Source organism: Lissotriton helveticus, chromosome 1_1 (assembly GCF_964261635.1).
Source record: "Lissotriton helveticus chromosome 1_1, aLisHel1.1, whole genome shotgun sequence".
NCBI classification, from domain to species: domain Eukaryota; kingdom Metazoa; phylum Chordata; class Amphibia; order Caudata; family Salamandridae; genus Lissotriton; species Lissotriton helveticus.
Genome location: NC_136057.1, coordinates 772354006 through 772371429, shown reverse-complemented (window position 1 = coordinate 772371429; position 17424 = coordinate 772354006). Strand labels below are relative to the sequence as shown.

At 49.8% G+C, this 17424-nt stretch overlaps 1 protein-coding gene across 3 annotated transcripts in view; it reads right to left on the bottom strand.

Moving 5' to 3' along the window:
* Positions 1-17424, bottom strand: part of ASZ1 (ankyrin repeat, SAM and basic leucine zipper domain containing 1) — a 2002188-nt gene that overhangs the window by 1766256 nt on the left and 218508 nt on the right. For all 3 annotated transcript variants that reach the window (XM_078674339.1, XM_078674340.1, XM_078674338.1), the window contains exon 2: positions 15974-16073. In XM_078674339.1, coding sequence (XP_078530465.1) covers positions 15974-16073 — 100 coding nt within the window. The remainder of the gene's footprint in view (positions 1-15973; positions 16074-17424) is intronic.

Sequence of the window (17424 nt, the reverse complement as noted above, 5' to 3'; positions counted from 1 at the left end):
ATATTTTATACTGTGAAACCTATTTCCTGTTTACTTTTTTATTTTTTTTCCCTTCCTTTTTTTTGCAATGTTTTTTCCGTTTTCCTTTTTCAAGTCTTCTTTCGTTACTTCTTTCCTTTCTTTTTTGCCTTATTCCTTCTTTCTTTCCTTCTTTTTCCTTATATCTTGTCAATTTTCTTTTTTCTTTCTTTCCATCATTCCTTCTTCACTTTACTTCTTTCTCTACTTTTTCCTCCTTTATTGCTCATTTGAGCGACCTATGACCCTTTATTGCTCATTTCAGCAACCTATGACCCTGCTCGCAGGCAGGTCGCTCCCCACGCTGCTGCACGGCTCTGCCTGCATTGTTATTGCCTAATCTTGTATTTTTCCCCTGTGCCTAACTAGCTTTCTTGCCCAGACTTGTTTTTATTCCCCTGTGCCTGTACTTGCTTTCTTGCCCAGACTTGTTCTTATTCCCCTGTGCCTAACTTGCTTTCTTGCCCAGACTTGTTTCATTCCTCTGTGCCCGTACTTGTTTTCTTGCCTTAACTTGTTTTTCCTTCCTGTGCCCAGTTCTCCCGCGGCCCCCGCCCATTTTTCCCGCCGAAGCGTCCCTGCGGCCCCGCCCACCTGCAATCCCATTTGCCGCCCGCTCCCGCCTCCCAGCTGCTCCTCCCTCCCACATCCCCTCATATGGAAGCTGCTACGCGGCCGCGCCGCTGGCACACCTACGGCAAGCCCATCTGTGCCCGTCCGTGCCTGGACCGCGCCCAGCATCTGGACCCCTGGACACCACGATACCCGACACCACTACGATGCCAGAACCCTCCACGCACTCAACACCGGACAATCACACACCTGCTTCCTGGCCGCCCCGAAGCGCACCCACGGAGCTTTCACCTGCCGGAACTGCAGCTTCACAAGCATCCGCCCCACCATGCTGCCGACAAGGAAAGAACCCAACCACCTCAGATGCATCCTTCTCAACACCCGGTCCGCTCGAAAACATGCCGTTGAACTATGGGACCTACTCGACTCAACCTCCCCAGACGTCGCCTTCCTGACGGAGACCTGGCTGAACCCCACCTCGGCACCCGACATTGCCATAGCCGTCCCGGAAGGCTACAAGATCACCCGCAAGGACCGCACCAACAGAGCGGGAGGAGGAATCGCCATCGTCCACAGGAACACTCTCAGAGTCTTGACCAACACCGACGACACCCTCAGCACCGCCGAACACCTGCACTTCCAGATCCACACCGACCCCAACACCACCCTCAGAGGAACCCTCATCTACAGACCCACCGGACCCCGACCACAGTTCAGCGACTCCATCGCCGACTTCATCAGCACACACGCCCTTGCCTCCACGGACTACATCCTCCTCGGGGAGGGAGCTGAACTTCCACCTCGAGAACAATGACGACACCAACTCCACCACCCTGATCGACAACCTAGCCAACCTCGGACTCAGACAACTCGTCACAACACCCACCCACTCCGCCGGTCACACGCTTGACCCCATCTTCTCCGCAAGCCCCCACGTCTCCATTAACCATACCACCGAACTCCACTAGACCGACCACCGCTGCATCCACTTCACCTTCAAGAAACCCACCACGCACCCATGCACCCAACAGATGCCTGCTGGTGCAAAGTCACCGAAGACCAGCTAACAACCACCCTCGCCCAGAGCCCACCCGCCGAACATACCAACCCCCAACACCGCTGCCCTCAACCTCAGACAGTGGATCAACGACTACGCAAACACCCTCGCCCCGATCAAGAAACCTTCCAACAATCATACCAACAAGAAAGCCAGCTGGGGGGGCGTGGCTAGCAGCCGACTGGAATGGCTGCCTAGCAGAGGAGCTCCGTGGTAACCGAGACCCCATCTCAATATCCTCACATCCATCCGTGATCTCTGCTGCTCAGGCGACTGTTTCACCGTAAGGACTCCAAGCGGCGTCCTCCGCCGCAACCCCGGTGTTGATCAGACACCGGCAACTGCCCCGCGGTGGAGTGCCTGCCTGCGGCCTGCTCTCATCGTGGCTGCACCGGCCTGTCCTGCACCCCTACCCGGCCGGAAGTGAGGGGCCGCCGGGAGACCGGACCGGAAGCCCCCGCGTTGCGGATCCGACCACAGCCCGTAGGAATCATCCGCTTCGCACACCGGATGTGTGCACCGGTGGCGGCGCTCTTCTGAGGTGGGTCTTCGCCTCCCCCACACCCCCCCCGCCCTTGACTTGGTTGTCATCGGGGGCCGGTGGAGAACATCCTGAGGCCGGGAATCGACGGTGAGTGAGGAGCCTACACCTGATCCCCCCCCCTCGCCACCCCCCGCCACTGACTGTCTTACCGGCGGGAGGTGAGCGATCTATTGCCACGCTGACGGGGCGGACCCGACCATTTACTGCCAGGCGCGCCGTCCCTCCTCCGGAGCCGACCTCACCTGCGCTGTTGCTGGCCCGGAGCCGCGCTGGTGAGATAACGACCTACCGGATTCGTGCCTGGGGACGAGCAAGTAAAGATACGCCCCAGACGGGGGCCACCGCAGTGTGAGCTCTGTAACGAGTTCACCAACCCGTGCTGCGATCCTGACACAGCTTTGAGGGGGCGCATTGGACCTTAGGGGATCTCCCACTACATGGAGAGAGAGTACTGACCGGTGTATGCACACTCATCCCCCAGAGACACTGCTCGCCCGGAGTGACAGTGAGACCGTTGTGGCGCAGTGGCCTGCACATTACAAGGCGCTCTGCATTGAGGTTTCCATCTGACCAAGCCTCGTCTAACCCACCGCTTTGTCGCTATTCACTATACTGGCCGACCTCTGTATTGGGGGATCCTATCCGCTGAGCCAGTCTCAGAGCTTACCCCTGACGCCTGACCGGGCCTGCCTCGTCGGCGGACCGTCCTATTTGCACGCCCGACCCTCAGAGGGCCGAGAAACTGACATGACACTAGCCGGAGCGGACACGCCTGACGGCCCACGCAAGGTCGGTGGAATGGCGGGAAAAGGAACGCGACACAACGCTGCTCAGTCGAAAAATTCGCGTTCGAGAAGACCCCCTCGCAACACACAGAAGGACGTTCGTCCGCAGGCAAAAGCCCCGAAGGTGACGGAGGAAAAAAGGTGACACTCGAGGACTTAATGAGGACGCTCACTAACGTCCAAACTACAGTGGGGGCCATCTCCTCGGACGTCGGATTACTGAGGGCGGACCTGCACAAGATGACCGAGAGGGTGGCGCAGGTTGAAGTGGTCACGAAATCCCTGGTTGAGGACACCTCCGGACTACAGCTGGCCATGGAACGGATGGAGGCGGTCACTAAGAAACTGCAGGACAAGCTGGACTATCAGGAGGGGCGGGCTAGGCGTAACAATGTCCGAATCCTTGGAATACCAGAATCGGAAGGCAAACAGGCGATGGACCTTTACATCGAAGACCTTATCAAGACTGAACTGAAACCGAGAGGTCTATCGAACTTCTTCTCAGTGGAAAGGGCGCACAGGGTCCCAGGTGGAACGCCGAAACCGGGAGCAACACCACGGCCTGTCCTGGCCAGGCTATTCAATTTCCGGGACAGGGATGTCATCCTCCAAGCGGCTCGGAATACCCCACCCATCAAAATACAAAACTCCACGTTGGCCTTCTTTCCTGACTATACTGCCGAGGTGGCCCATCGCCGCAAGACCTTCATGGAGGTAAAACAGGCCTTGCGAGCAAAGGAATTGCCCTATTCGATGCTGTTCCCGGCGAAAGTAAGGGTCGTAGATAACCATAAAGCTTGGTTTTTTGATACCCCGGAGGCGGCGTGGGATTGGCTGGATGGTTGGCGTCGGGTGGAACCAACTAGACGCACGGGCAGAGACCAACGAAACCAACGATTCGACACTGCAGGAACTTCGCCAACATCGACCCGGGAGAATCGTGACAAGGAGCTGGAAGAGGGGCCGGAAGCCGACGAACGATGTCCTGAAATATGAGTTCTTTACTGACACTGTACGATCCATCGGTGGCAACGAGAGGTGAAAGGGCTGCCGTTGGACTATGAACGAGAGGAGCAGACTGTGACTGATGGGGTCACTCGTACCACGGAACACTTACCCCGCAAGCAAGTACATTGGGGAGAAATGGGAGTAGGCACTCTGCTAAGTTGGGGATGCGGGCGGTTCTATGTCCGTGTAGCAGGGAGGCAGGGAGGGGGGATGGACAGGGGGGGTTTGTTTGCAAAGTTCTATTGTTCTCTTTTGAGTCTCATGTTTTTCCTAGGGTTATATGTACACACGACCACGAGGCATTTACTCTGGCACCACTACACACTGCTAGGTCTTCAATGCCGCCATAGACGAGGCTTCCTAGTGAGCCTAGTATTCTCCAGGGTCCTTCTAGCTAGACAGGGGGAGGGATTTGGAACCGCTCTGTACAATACACGATACGATAGATGGTATGGGACCCCGGTCCGAGTGTCTTCTTCGGGAGCATTGCCGCTCCGGCACTTAGTACATAATGATTGTCCAGTAATTGGGCCCCAATGTTCCTATAGTCTCGGGTTCCTATCTAGGCCAGCTCTCCACTCAAGCGCAGAACGCTCTTTGTGTTACCTCTGCACAACGCCGAACACTCTTCACCGCCACAGACGGAGCTTCCCATACACACTGTTGTTGGACCCCGGTCCAAATGCTAGATTCAGCGCCACTGACACGCAGGAGCACCTACACCCATGGCTGACCAAAACCTTTTAACGCCTCACCCCCCCTCACAATCACTGGTTACTCCCCCACTCACTATCATCACCTGGAATGTCAATGGGCTGGGCCACAAAATTAAGCGGGGTTTAGTCCTCCAATTTCTTAAGAGAAAGGCACCGACAATAGTATTACTCCAGGAGACACATCTGGTGGGTACAGCCTGTAAGGCCCTTAACCGCTGGGGATTTAAAACGGTCACCCACGCAGAATTCTCCTCTGGTTCACGTGGAGTTGGTATCCTGGTTTCCAAAAATGCACCCCTACTTATTAAACACACTTGGGCTGACGACCAGGGACGCTTTGCTGCGATCAGTTGCCAATGGGAGGGACGGCCATACAATGTACTGTCGGTCTACATCCCCCCGGCGTTGCATCACGGGGCCTTCCAAGACCTGGGTGACTTACTGCTTAGACTCCCGGAAGGGGAATTAATTATCGGAGGTGATTTTAATGCGGTGCTAGACGCAGCCATGGATCGACAGCCTCCTCGAGAGGCTACCAGAGCGGACCACCTGTTCCGAGAATTCTTGGATGCACTTGGATTGTTAGATGCATGGAGACTCAAGCATCCCCGGGATCGACAATACACTTTTCTTTCGGGAGTACATTATAGTCTCTCCCGATTAGACTACTTACTGACGCTAGCCGTTCCCCCAGAAAAGATTACATCCATTGAACACTTACCGCGGGGAATATCTGACCACTCCCCGGTGCTACTCGCCTACACAGTACACCCCACCAGACGTCAACGGATTTATCCGATCTATCCTGGGTATCTTAAGAATTGTACCATTTCTAAGGCACTAAAGACGGCTACCACGAATTACTTCGAAGACAATGTGGGCTCGGTCGACTCACCGTCGATACTATGGGAGGCCTACAAAACAGTGATCAGGGGACAAGCTATCTCCACTATCACTAGGCATAAAGTAGCACAGAGGGCAGCCATCGAGTCACTCGAGACAGCGGTCCAGTCCGCAGAGTTGGCGCACGCCTCTGACCCCACGGAGGACGCGGCACACACGCTGGCGTTAGCATCTCAGGAATTCAGAGCATATGCAGAGGACATGACAAAGCTGAGGTTAACTGATACGCTACACAGGGTCTATGAATTAGGAGATAAGACGGGGAAAATGCTGGCATGGATTGAAAGGAAGGAAAGGGCGAGTAGGTGGATAGCGACCTTAACACTTTCAGATGGCACACACACGACCTCTCCCGCTGAAATAGTGGAGGAACTCGCCTCCTACTATGAATCTGTGTACACAGCACGTGCGGAAATATCAGTGGACGAATGTACACGCTTCCTACATGACATTCCTCTCTCCACGCTCTCGCAGGAAGAAGCACAGTCACTAGAAGATGACCTAACGGGGGAGGAGCTGGGGCTGGCCATAGCAGCCCTAAACACCGGAAAGGCAATGGGACCTAACGGCCTACCGATCGAACTACATAAGACGATGTCATCAGCCCTTACCCACCATATGCTTCCCATGTATGCAGACTGCTTGGAGCGGGGATCCCTCTCGCCGGATCAGAGGTTGGCCACTATTGTCACTATACACAAGCCTGGTAAACCACCTGATCTGTCTTCCTCATACCGGCCGATCTCGCTGATGAACGCGGATGCTAAAGTGCTAGCGAAACTCCTGGCTCAGAGTCTGCAACCTCACCTCACAACTCTTGTCCACCCCGACCAATCCGGCTTTATGCCAGGACGAAACACCTCCCTTAATCTGCGGCGTCTTAATGGGATACTACACCGCATTCCCTCACTCAGGGAGGATGCCGCAATTCTCTCATTAGACGCCACCATGGCATTCGATCTGGTGGAGTGGCCGTTCCAATTTGCGGTGCTCAGGAAAATGGGCTTTGGCCCTAAATTCTGTGGCTGGATTAAGCTCCTATATACAGCACCCCTGGCACAGATCATTGCGAATGGGCACACGTCACGAGTGATCACTTTGGGTCGCGGCACCCGACAGGGATGCCCCCTGTCCCCGCTATTATTCGCCCTCATACTAGAGCCGCTGGCGGTGAAAATCCGTATGGATCCACAGATCCGGGGCATCTCGTGGGGAGAGGGCTGGGAAGACCGCATCTCCCTTTATGCCGATGACGTGCTGCTGTATTTAATGTCTCCGACCCCGTCCCTATCGACACTAATGGCCATACTCGAGACCTATGGTGAGGTCTCTGGATATACAATTAACTGGGCAAAGTCGCTCTTGTATGTCCTGCGCGGTTCAACGCCCATACTGCCACATGGCTGCACCTTGCAAACGGTAACCAGAGGGTTTAAATATCTTGGCATATACGTCACCCCACAGGTCACTGTCTTTATGGAAGAAAACCTGCTGAAACCTCTGCAGAGGCTAAAGTCGGATGTGAAGCACTGGCGCTCCCTTCCGTTGACTTTACTAGGCAGGGCGGCCCTCTTTAAAATGCTCTCACTTCCAAGACTCCTATATGTCTTGCAAAACACCCCATTTCCAGTCCCTCTCACTTACCTCAAATCAGTCGATGCAGAGATCACCGCACTCTTATGGGACGGTAAACCGGCCCGAATAGCACAGGCTAAATTGTCACGTAGTTGGTACGATGGGGGCATTGCCTTACCGAACATCAAATTGTATTATTGGGCCGCACAGCTTATGGTGGTGAATCAGTGGATACATGCCCCGCAACAAGATCCGGCCTACGCTCTTGACAGAACCGACCTGCCCCCAGACAAACTTATGAAGGTGCTATACTCTGACAAACGCCGGCACACACTCACGGGCCCTACGGCTCACACAATCAAGATCTGGCACGCTGCACAGAGAGCTCTGGGGTGGGAGGGGGTTCTTACGCTTGCCACACCACTCTGGGATACCCGCAAACTTGGCACGCTGTCGAATTCGAAAGGTTTCAGGCAATGGGATCTAATTGGCATCTCGACAATTGGAGACCTATGGATAAGAGGGGAGATTATTTCATTCCCAGCCCTACAAGAGAAGTATGGAATGGGAGCAAATGAACGCTTTCGATATGCACAAATCAAACATGCCTTGCAGGGAGCCATCCCATCTGGTACAATACTTCCTGCATCCTCCCCCCTGGAGGATAGACTCCTCACTGACCACCTGGATAAGAAGGCGATCTCCCTTACGTATCGGAAGCTCGTCAATAATCTCCCTGACCCCACGGTGGTACTGCGCAGTCGATGGGAGGTGGATCTGGGGGACATAGCGGATGAGGACTGGTTACATGCACTGGCATCACCCAGAGACCACCATACCTTCTCGGCTGAAACTGGTACAATTAAAAATACTACATAGAGTATATTATTCGCGTACTCTGCTAGACAAGTTAGGGCGCACCCTGGAACCTACTTGCCTCAGGGGTTGTGGATCCCCGGGGACCTTCTTTCATACCCTATGGGATTGCCCCGAAATACAATCATATTGGGAGGAGGTTTTGTTTGAGATATCGGAGGCGACGGGGGTGGTGTTGCCGAATGAGCCTAAATGTTGTCTATTGAATATCTGGTCACCAACTGATATGAACAAGGGATTGCAACTCTGGGCGACACTGGGTATGGCCATTGCAAAGCGTAACATTGCTAGGAGATGGGGATCTGGTGTGAAACCCTCATGCACTCGGTGGTGTAACGATATGGATTCTGCAATGGTGGCAGAAAAGGCAGTGTATGTACATAGGGGGTGCCCTAAGAAATGGTCGAGAATATGGAATAATTGGAACGAATATCGAGGGAACTTATGTGACCCCCCGGAGGAACTGCCGGAACCTGATGATGACCTGTAGAGGGGATGTTACTATGGCTCTGCTCTGTCATGGCCTTCAATGTGTTGTGGGACACGGAGGGGAGTTCAGTGATCTAGGGTAATGCGATATAACGTATGTGGCTTCTACTTCACCTAGGGGAGGTTCGTGGTTGGAATTCTGAGGTATGTCGTGCTGAATGGGAGGAGGCACGGAGAGTGTCACTCAGGGCGGGTGGAATAGCTTGTGATAGGACAGGTTCCATAGTATGATATGTGTACTCAGGACCCATTTGCCAATGCTTGTGCTGTATAACCCTGTAGGACGTTGACATTGAATGCTTTAATCCTACTTTTGATAGAGACAAGTTATGGTTGTTTGATATAAAATAAGACTGACTAGCTCAGTGAAAATTCCTATCCGAATGTGTCCAGATGCTGTATCCATAATCGGCAACTTGGCGGGGATGATCGTTAACGTTGTATTACTGTCATGATAATTGCATATGTTAAATAGCGGCCAGCCTCAGGGTTGTGTGCAAGATGCTGTGTATTACTGGAATATTTAATAAACGTCTTAAAAAAAAAAAAAAAAGAAAGCCAGCTGGTTCACTGAAGACCGCCGGGCCTCCAAGCAAACCTGCCGAAAGCTGGAGAAGATCTGGCTCCGTGAACGAACATCGGACAGCCACGCCTCCCACAAGAATGCCACCCGCAGACACCATCACCTCATCAGATAGGCCAAAAGGGCCTCCTTCAAAGACCGCCTAGACAACAATGCGCACAACAGCAAAGAGCTCTCCAACATCGTGAAGGAACTCTCCAACCTCAGCTCCAACACCAACGATGTCCCACCCTCGCAAGACCTGTGCGACTCGCTGTCCATCTTCTTCCACCGCAAGATCACAGACATCCACGACAGTTTCAACGCCACGACCGCCCCAACAACCATTGAGACCTCCACCCCCACGACCACCATCCGCACCAACTGCCTGCTCTACTGGACCAACATCAACGACGATGACACCATCAAGATCATGAACACCATCCACTCCGGATCTCCGTCCGATCCATGCCCACACCACATCTTCAACAAAGCCAGCACATCCATCGCCCCCCATCTCCGGAAAGTCATCAACACCTCCTTCGAGACAGCAACCTTCCCGGAGAGCTGGAAGCACGCCGAGATCAACGCCTTACTCAAGAAACCCAAGGCGGACCCCAAGGACCTCAAGAACTTCCGGCCCATCTCCCTGCTCCCATTCCCCGCAAAGGTCATCGAGAAGACCGTCAACAAACAACTGACCCACTACCTCGAGGAGAACAACATCCTGGACCCTTCCCAGTCCGGGTTCCGCAGCAACCGCAGCAACCACAGCACCGAGACTGCCCTCATCGCTGCCACCGATGAGATCAAATCCCTGCTGGACAACGGAGAAACGGCGGCCCTCATCCTCCTGGACCTGTCAGCCACCTTCGACACGGTCTGTCACCACACACTACGAACACACCTCCACAACGCTGGGATCCAAGAGAAGGCCCTGGACTGGACCACCTCTTTCCTCTCCGGCAGAACACAGAGCGTCCGCCTTCCCCCCTTCCGCTCCGAAACCACCGTGATCTGCGGCGTACCCCAGGGCTCATCCCTCAGCCCAACTCTGTTTAACATCTACATGGCACCGCTCGCCAACGTCGCCCATCGGCACAACCTCAACATCCTCTCCTACGCCGATGACACCCAGGTGATACTCTCCCTCAACAAGGACCCCCACACTGCCAAAACCAACCTTCATGAAGGAATAAAGGCCGTTGCTGAATGGATAAGGAACAGCCGACTGAAGCTGAACTCTGACAAGACGGATGTCCTCATCCTCGGATCCAACCCTTCGGCCTGGGACGACTCCTGGTGGCCGACCGCACTGGGAACAGCTCCAACACCCACCGACCACGCACGCAACCTAGGGGTCATCCTCAACTCCACCCTCTTCATGACTAAACAGGTCAACGCCGTCTCCTCCTCCTGCTTCAACACCCTCCGTATGCTCCGTAGGATCTACAAGGGGATCCCCACTGAAACGAGAAGAACATTCACCCAGGCCCTTGTCAGCAGCAGGATGGACTATGGAAACGCTCTCTACACAGGAGCCTCGGCCAAACTCCTGAGATGGCTCCAACGCATCCAGAACGCCTCTGCACGCCTGACCCTCGACATCCCTCGCCGCAGCCACATCACACCCCACCTGAGAGACCTGCACTAGCTCCCGGTCAACAAGAGGATAACCTTCAAGCTTCTCACCCACGCACACAAGGCACTCCACAACACCGGACCAACGTACCTCAACAGACGACTCAGCTTCTACACCCCGACCCGCCAGCTTCGCTCCGCCGACCTCGCCCTCGCTACAGTCCCCCGCTTCCGAAGAGCGACCTCAGGGAGCAGATCGTTCTCCCACCTCGCCACCAAGACCTGGAACACCCTCCCCATCCACCTACAGAAGACCCAAGACCTGCTGACCTTCAGAAAACTCAAGACCTGGCTTTTCAAGCAGTGGCAGCATTCCCCACCCCAGCGCCTTGAGACCCTCACGGGTGAGTAGTGCGCTTTACAAATGATATGATTGATTGATTTGTCTAATTACTTTCTTTTTTGCCTTCTTTCCTTCCTTCTTGCATCTGTACTTCTTGCCTTCTTTACTTTTTTCCTTCTCTCCTACCTTTGTTGCCTTCCTTCCTTCTTAATTTATTTCTGCCTTCTTTTTTATGCCCTCTTTCCTACGTTATTACTCCTTTGCCTTTTTTTCCTTTTCTCTTCCCTTCTTTCCTTTCTTTTGTACCTCCTTTTCTGTGCCTTCTTTACTTTTTCTTCCTTCTTATTTTGCCTTCTTTACTTTCTTTTCTTTTTTGATTTTGCCTTCCTTCTTACTTTCATTCTGCCTTCTCTGTCTTTGCCTTCTTTTTTTTTCTTCTTTTGTGCCTTCTTTCCTTTGGTCTTTGTTTGACTTCTCTCCTTTGTTTTTTTTGCCTTCTTTCCGTTGTTCTTTTTTTAACTTCTTTGCTTTTTCTTTCTTCTTTGTCTTCCTTTCCTGCATTCTTTTTTCTTACCTTCTTTCTCGTAAGCCTCCAAAAACCATTAACCAGGGATCAAATATCGAAAGAAATCATATTCAGGATACCTGGTTTCACATTTGTGTGTGATAAATGGCAAAGCTTGTGCTCAAACTCCTAGAATTTTTTTATAACTTATATACAGGTAGTGGAGGGAAAAAAAAGACTATTAGAGGGCACAGTCACGATCATTACTAAACAGAGTAAAGAAAGTGTTGCCCGTGTCATGCAAACTCATTGTAGACGCAGAGATCTTCACGAAGCCTTGGCTCATCTGGGGTAGGCCCTCTTGTACTTAACAGGCCCAGACTAAGTGGGATGTGTTTGCAACAGACCAGCATAGAAATTGTTTCATGTTATTAATAAACCTAAGTAGTAGGTAGACAAGCAGTAATGGCCTCTTTGGGTGGCAAAACATCCTTTGACAGGAATGAATGGTTGTGTCCAGAAAAAATACTTATAAAGCATTGCTGCGAAAAATAATGTGCAATCAACCATAGGAAATTATGTCTTGTTGGGGGGCAAGGATCCTGCTAAAAGGAAGACTAACAAAGGCAATCCCACTGGTGACAGCCAACCAGGAGGCATGCTCACTGTCACTAACGAGGTTGTGCACACAAACTAATTCTCACACACAATCAACATTTTGGTGAGGTGTAGCAAGCAGGTCTATGCTGACTTCATACCATGTCCTAGAATTATTAATAAACAAATGTGGAAACCCTGTCCACAGCAGCACTTGATTTATGGATATCCAAAACTGAATACATAAAAATATCTGCCATAGAGATTAGAACTCTATTCAAATGTGGAACAACCCAATTCAGTATGCCAAAATACCAGTTATCCACCTCAAGCACTTCCGAAATCATACTACTGCGTCACCACTTGTCACAACCGGTCATGCATAACAAAGAGGAAGACAATAAAACTTGCAGTGGATTACAGACTTACGCCCATGACATTACTCTGCTGAATAGAATATTTTCCCCGCGAGTTTTTTTTCAGAAAAGGTTTGCCGCCACATTAACAGCTTGTAACCAGAGTCCTTGCTTCCTTCAATGGGTCTGTTCCAAAGGAAGGGAACAAATACCTCTGTTCGTGAAGGACAAGGATCTCTTAAGAGTAAAAATCATTGCCTATACCACCTTGGTGGTGAAAACAAAAATCAAACAAATGAGTTTCTCATTTAGACAACATTCATTATAACTTATAGTAAAGTCAAATATTTCATCAGAATGGGGCCCATCCAGAGGGCGCGTCTGGCTTGGGATGTAGATTTAGACACACCTCTCGCAGACAGGGACTGGGACAGAGTCAATGAACTTACTCACATGGTGTCCTGTAATGCACGTTTTAAATTGACTCATTACGACTTTTTGCACAGGTTCTACATAACACCACGGGGACTTCAGCAATAGGATCCTAACCGCTCAGCCGTTTGCCCCTGGTGTGATATAGACAGAGCGGATTTTATGCATTTAGCCTGGCACTGCGGTGGTGTACAGTGGTACTGGGCATGGGCGGTTCCGGAAATACATAGGGCGGTACACATCGCCTTTGATCTCACTTAGTCTTCTTGTCTCCTATGTAATATTATAAGGCAGAAGGGCAAAAACATGTCCCATACATTTTTGCAGTTGGCTTTGGCGTTGGCCAGAAGACGTGTGGCCATTACCCGGATGGGACAAAAAGCCCCCGATTTTGATCGCTGGGGGCAGGGACGTCATGGAATGGACGGTTGCGGAGGAGGCTCATATGTACTTACTTAGCAGAAGTGACGAAAAGGCAGAGGAGGATATCACTGTGTGGAGTGGTCCCTGTGCTGGTTTTTTAAATCCCAAAGTGGAGGTTGAGGCTATAGAATGTGTCAGTGACTCAGATGATAAGCAATTGGTTGGATGGAAAATGTGGACAATGCATGATCAATGTTTATTGCTAAGAGGGATTATATGAAGGTAGCCTGTTCACCTTACCAGAGACTGGAGAGAAATGTAATATTTCAATTTATGTTTTACTTTCTTATACTGAACCACTTGAGAAACAATATGATGTAAAACTTTCTTCTTCCTCTTCTAGATGTGCCGCACTATTGAATGTTTTTTAATACTTAAATAAACTGCAAAAAAAAAATGTAATCAGATTAAAGAATGCTAGGAGTCACTGGTGACTATATCAAAATATCTTTAGTTTGTTATTTTCAATAGTTATGCACTACTGTCATGTGCCCAAGTAAGGCCTGGTAGGAAATAGTGTCATTTTACATGTACACAGTTCTTTCCTCAGGATGCCCCCACTTCGTCACGCCACCTATTGGCACACATTTGCATTTGTGACAGTTGGGTTAGATTCTCGAAAACCTCGACCTTGCTAACACAGAGAACTTTGTGAGAGCACGGTCACGCTGCCTTGGCACTGTGTGCAAGGCCCACACGTGCGTTGCACAAATGTGTTTATTATTACGTCCATATGGCGACACAGCTATCTGTGGAATAGAAACAATGGCAGGCCAGTCACAATCTCCGCCCAGGGCAAGCATGCCTTTTTCTATATGTAACCTTTTGTTTCCAAGTATAATCAGATGACTCTTCTGCTGACTTCGAGGGGTCCTTGCATGCCGCAGCTCTCACCCAGCAGCTGACTGACATCTCCGTAAAGGGTGTCCAGTTCGTGACCAAGACGGGGTCCTACTCTCTACACCCACCAGGTAACATGGTTAGATCATCCAGATGGATGTTTCTTGGCAGAACATACATTCACACCCTAGACACGTAGGTCAGGGTTTGCATCTTAGGAAGAGGTGTGGCGCAGCAGCCAGGGCAGCTGACTCCGGAACACTGGGGCTCACGGTTCGATTCCCGTCGTCGGCAGCAGGTTAGCTCAGCACCATGTGACTCTGGGCAATAGCTCGCTTAGTCTTCCCAACGGCCCCCAGCACCATGACACCCTTAGGGGTAATTGTTTGCGCTTTACAAATACCGGTATTTCATCATAAGAAATACGCTAGATTGTTATAATATTGTATATTCCTGCAGATACCAGTTGTCTCAGCAAGATGGTGAAACTCTGTGTTATTCACTTGTCTTGACACTTATAACTTTTGTTTGGTTTGGTCTATTTATCATTGCAGCACATGTTTTCTATACAAGAATCACTTTGATTCAATAAATATTGAAAACGTCCCTTCGTGTATTCTTAGTAAATTTCTCAGAGCGAAAGAGCATGAGTGAGTGAAACGTCCTAGGTCTGTCATCACTGTTCCCGAGGGAACAGGGTTGTCATGTTCAGTAGTTAACTTAAAGACTGCAGTCCCTTAGACAAAGTTAGGAGAAATGAAGGATTGAGAACTCATGGATTGTCAGGTCAGTCGAATAATCTCCAATAGGAGCAAGTGCCCTCACACACCCTGAAAGGTGTCATTTTTCATCATCTGGGCATGCTCCTCCTCGGGCCAGCGCTGCAAGGCCAGACGGGCACCCGCAAAGGGTTCTTTGACAGAGATCTTTTAATTTCGCCATATGATGAGGTGTGGGTTGTGAAGAATGTGTAGTGTGGTGGAAAAAGGTGCATTAAAGTAGGCCTAGTGATGCTGGGTTTGAGGAAACTATACTGGTGAAGCTTACTAACCTAATTAAAAAGTGTGTCGCTCATGTGGGATTCAATGGTCCTAGAGAGCAAACATGATCATTGCTAAAACGGGATGTCCCCAAACCCAGCATCACTAGACTCATTTTAATTAACTTTTTTCCAATCACACTACATATTCTTCACTACCCACACCTCATCATACAGCAAAATAAAAAGATATCTAGCAAAGCGCCCTTTGGGGGTGCCCATCAGGCATTGCAGCGCCCGCCCGGCGAGGAGCGTGCCCAGATGATGAATCTTATTCCACTGACCTAACAATCCACTAGTTTTCAAGCCTTCATTTCTCCTAACTTTGTCTAAGGAACTGCACACTCTTGTATTTAAGTTATGACCAAAAGGAGCAAGTGTGCTGGACATAGCTAAAAGCTCCTGGTTCCTCTTGTTTAAAGAAGCATGTTCAGTAGTTTCCAGAACTGTTCGCTCCCTGTTTAGGTTCAGGCGGGCTAACGGTGGCACTGTGATCTAGCTGGTTCAAGGAACACATAGTGCATGGAATTAGTATGGCATCATCCTAAGTTTGTCCTCCACAAACGTGCAGTTCCTACTGATTAGTGGAAACTACACAGCACTAAAATGTAGATTTCTTTTAAGTTAAATATTCTGAATTATATTAATGTGAACATATATAAAAAAAATTGTGTATTTGCCACAAATACGTTTGACATATCAATATCAACCGACATCAAATAAAAATAAAGCATGAAAGACAACAAAGCACCTTCATTTAAAAGTTTCTTGCACAAATGTATATCTCCAGATGTCAAGGCTTTTTTTAACGCTTCTTCCTGGTCCTCTTCCACTGGAGGTTTCTCTGAATTCTAAAACAAGGAATAGTAAAATAAGTTTTAAAAATGGTTTTACTGTGAAGTTGAACTTGCTTCTGTGCAAATTACACTGTTGATACAAATTTTTTCATGTCCACAGTATTGATAAGACCAGCTTTGAATTAAGGGGTCAAAAATCCAACAAGAATTGATTTTTTTCAAACTATAGTATTGATTGTTTTGCTGTTATTAGCCATATGTTTATCATTAGCTTGTACTTCATCGAAATCGGTTCCCATCTCCCCAAAATTTCTTTCTGATAGTGCCCTCTTCTTATCCCATTGGATGTTTAGGAACAGAGTTAGTACAAGTTCTCTCCGTGTTTAGCATGCATATCACTCCCACTGGCATATGGTTGTGGCCAACAGAAACAAAACTATATTAATCACATGGAAAAAAAGTGAGAAACTCCCAATTGTGGCAGTCGATGCTGTCAGCATCTAATATGGGCTCATGATGGTATTTGGGCATTGAATGTCTCGTTGTCAGAAGAAAGTATGTGAGGTCGTTCTCCAGGAGGGCGTGGGGGAGTGGTCAAGATGATAGGTCAAGGGTATCTGTTGTGTTCACTAACTCCCGTCCCACTATATTTTTGATTTTCACTTCTGTGCTATATCTCAGAGGGCAACAGGTAAAGTCAAGTCCAAAAACCTGTTCCCAGCCTTCCTCTCAGTGAATCTCAGATAGAGGCATAACAGACATATTTCTATTGTATTAAGCGGTTTGTTTAAGATTTTTTCTAGGTGTGGTGTGACTAAGAGCCAATAACGAGATAGAATTGGGCAGAGCCAATAACGAGATATAATTGGGCAGCCCCACAGTATGTCAACGAAAACTGCATCCTTGAGAGCACACATGGGGCAGCACTGGTTAGCCATGTGCAGCATGAGGTTTAGTCTTCGGGGAATTAGGTATTTAATATGCAAGGATTTGAAGAGTGTGAATATAAAGTGTGAATTTCATGTGAGCAAGTGCGTATGTTCTAGGGTCTGTTCCTACTCCTTGACCTGGAAAGGTCTACTAATGATGTTTTCCCATCTAGTGCGCAATGTTGGGAGATGACTTGATGATGTGGTATTCATAGTCTTGTAGATCCAGGAGATCAAGTGGAGACCATGAATGAATGTCAATAAGGTCTGCAATTAGTAATTTGTGTTGGGCTCTGGGTCTAGGTTCCTGAATAGATGGCGCACCGCCTGCACCAGTGCTCCGTACACTAAGAATTTGGTATCTAATACATTGTTCTCTGTCACCAAAGACTCCAAGTTGCGAAAGGAGCACTCAGAATAACAATCTCCCAGTGTGTCTATACCTGCATCTGATAAGGACCTTATCCAGCGGGAAG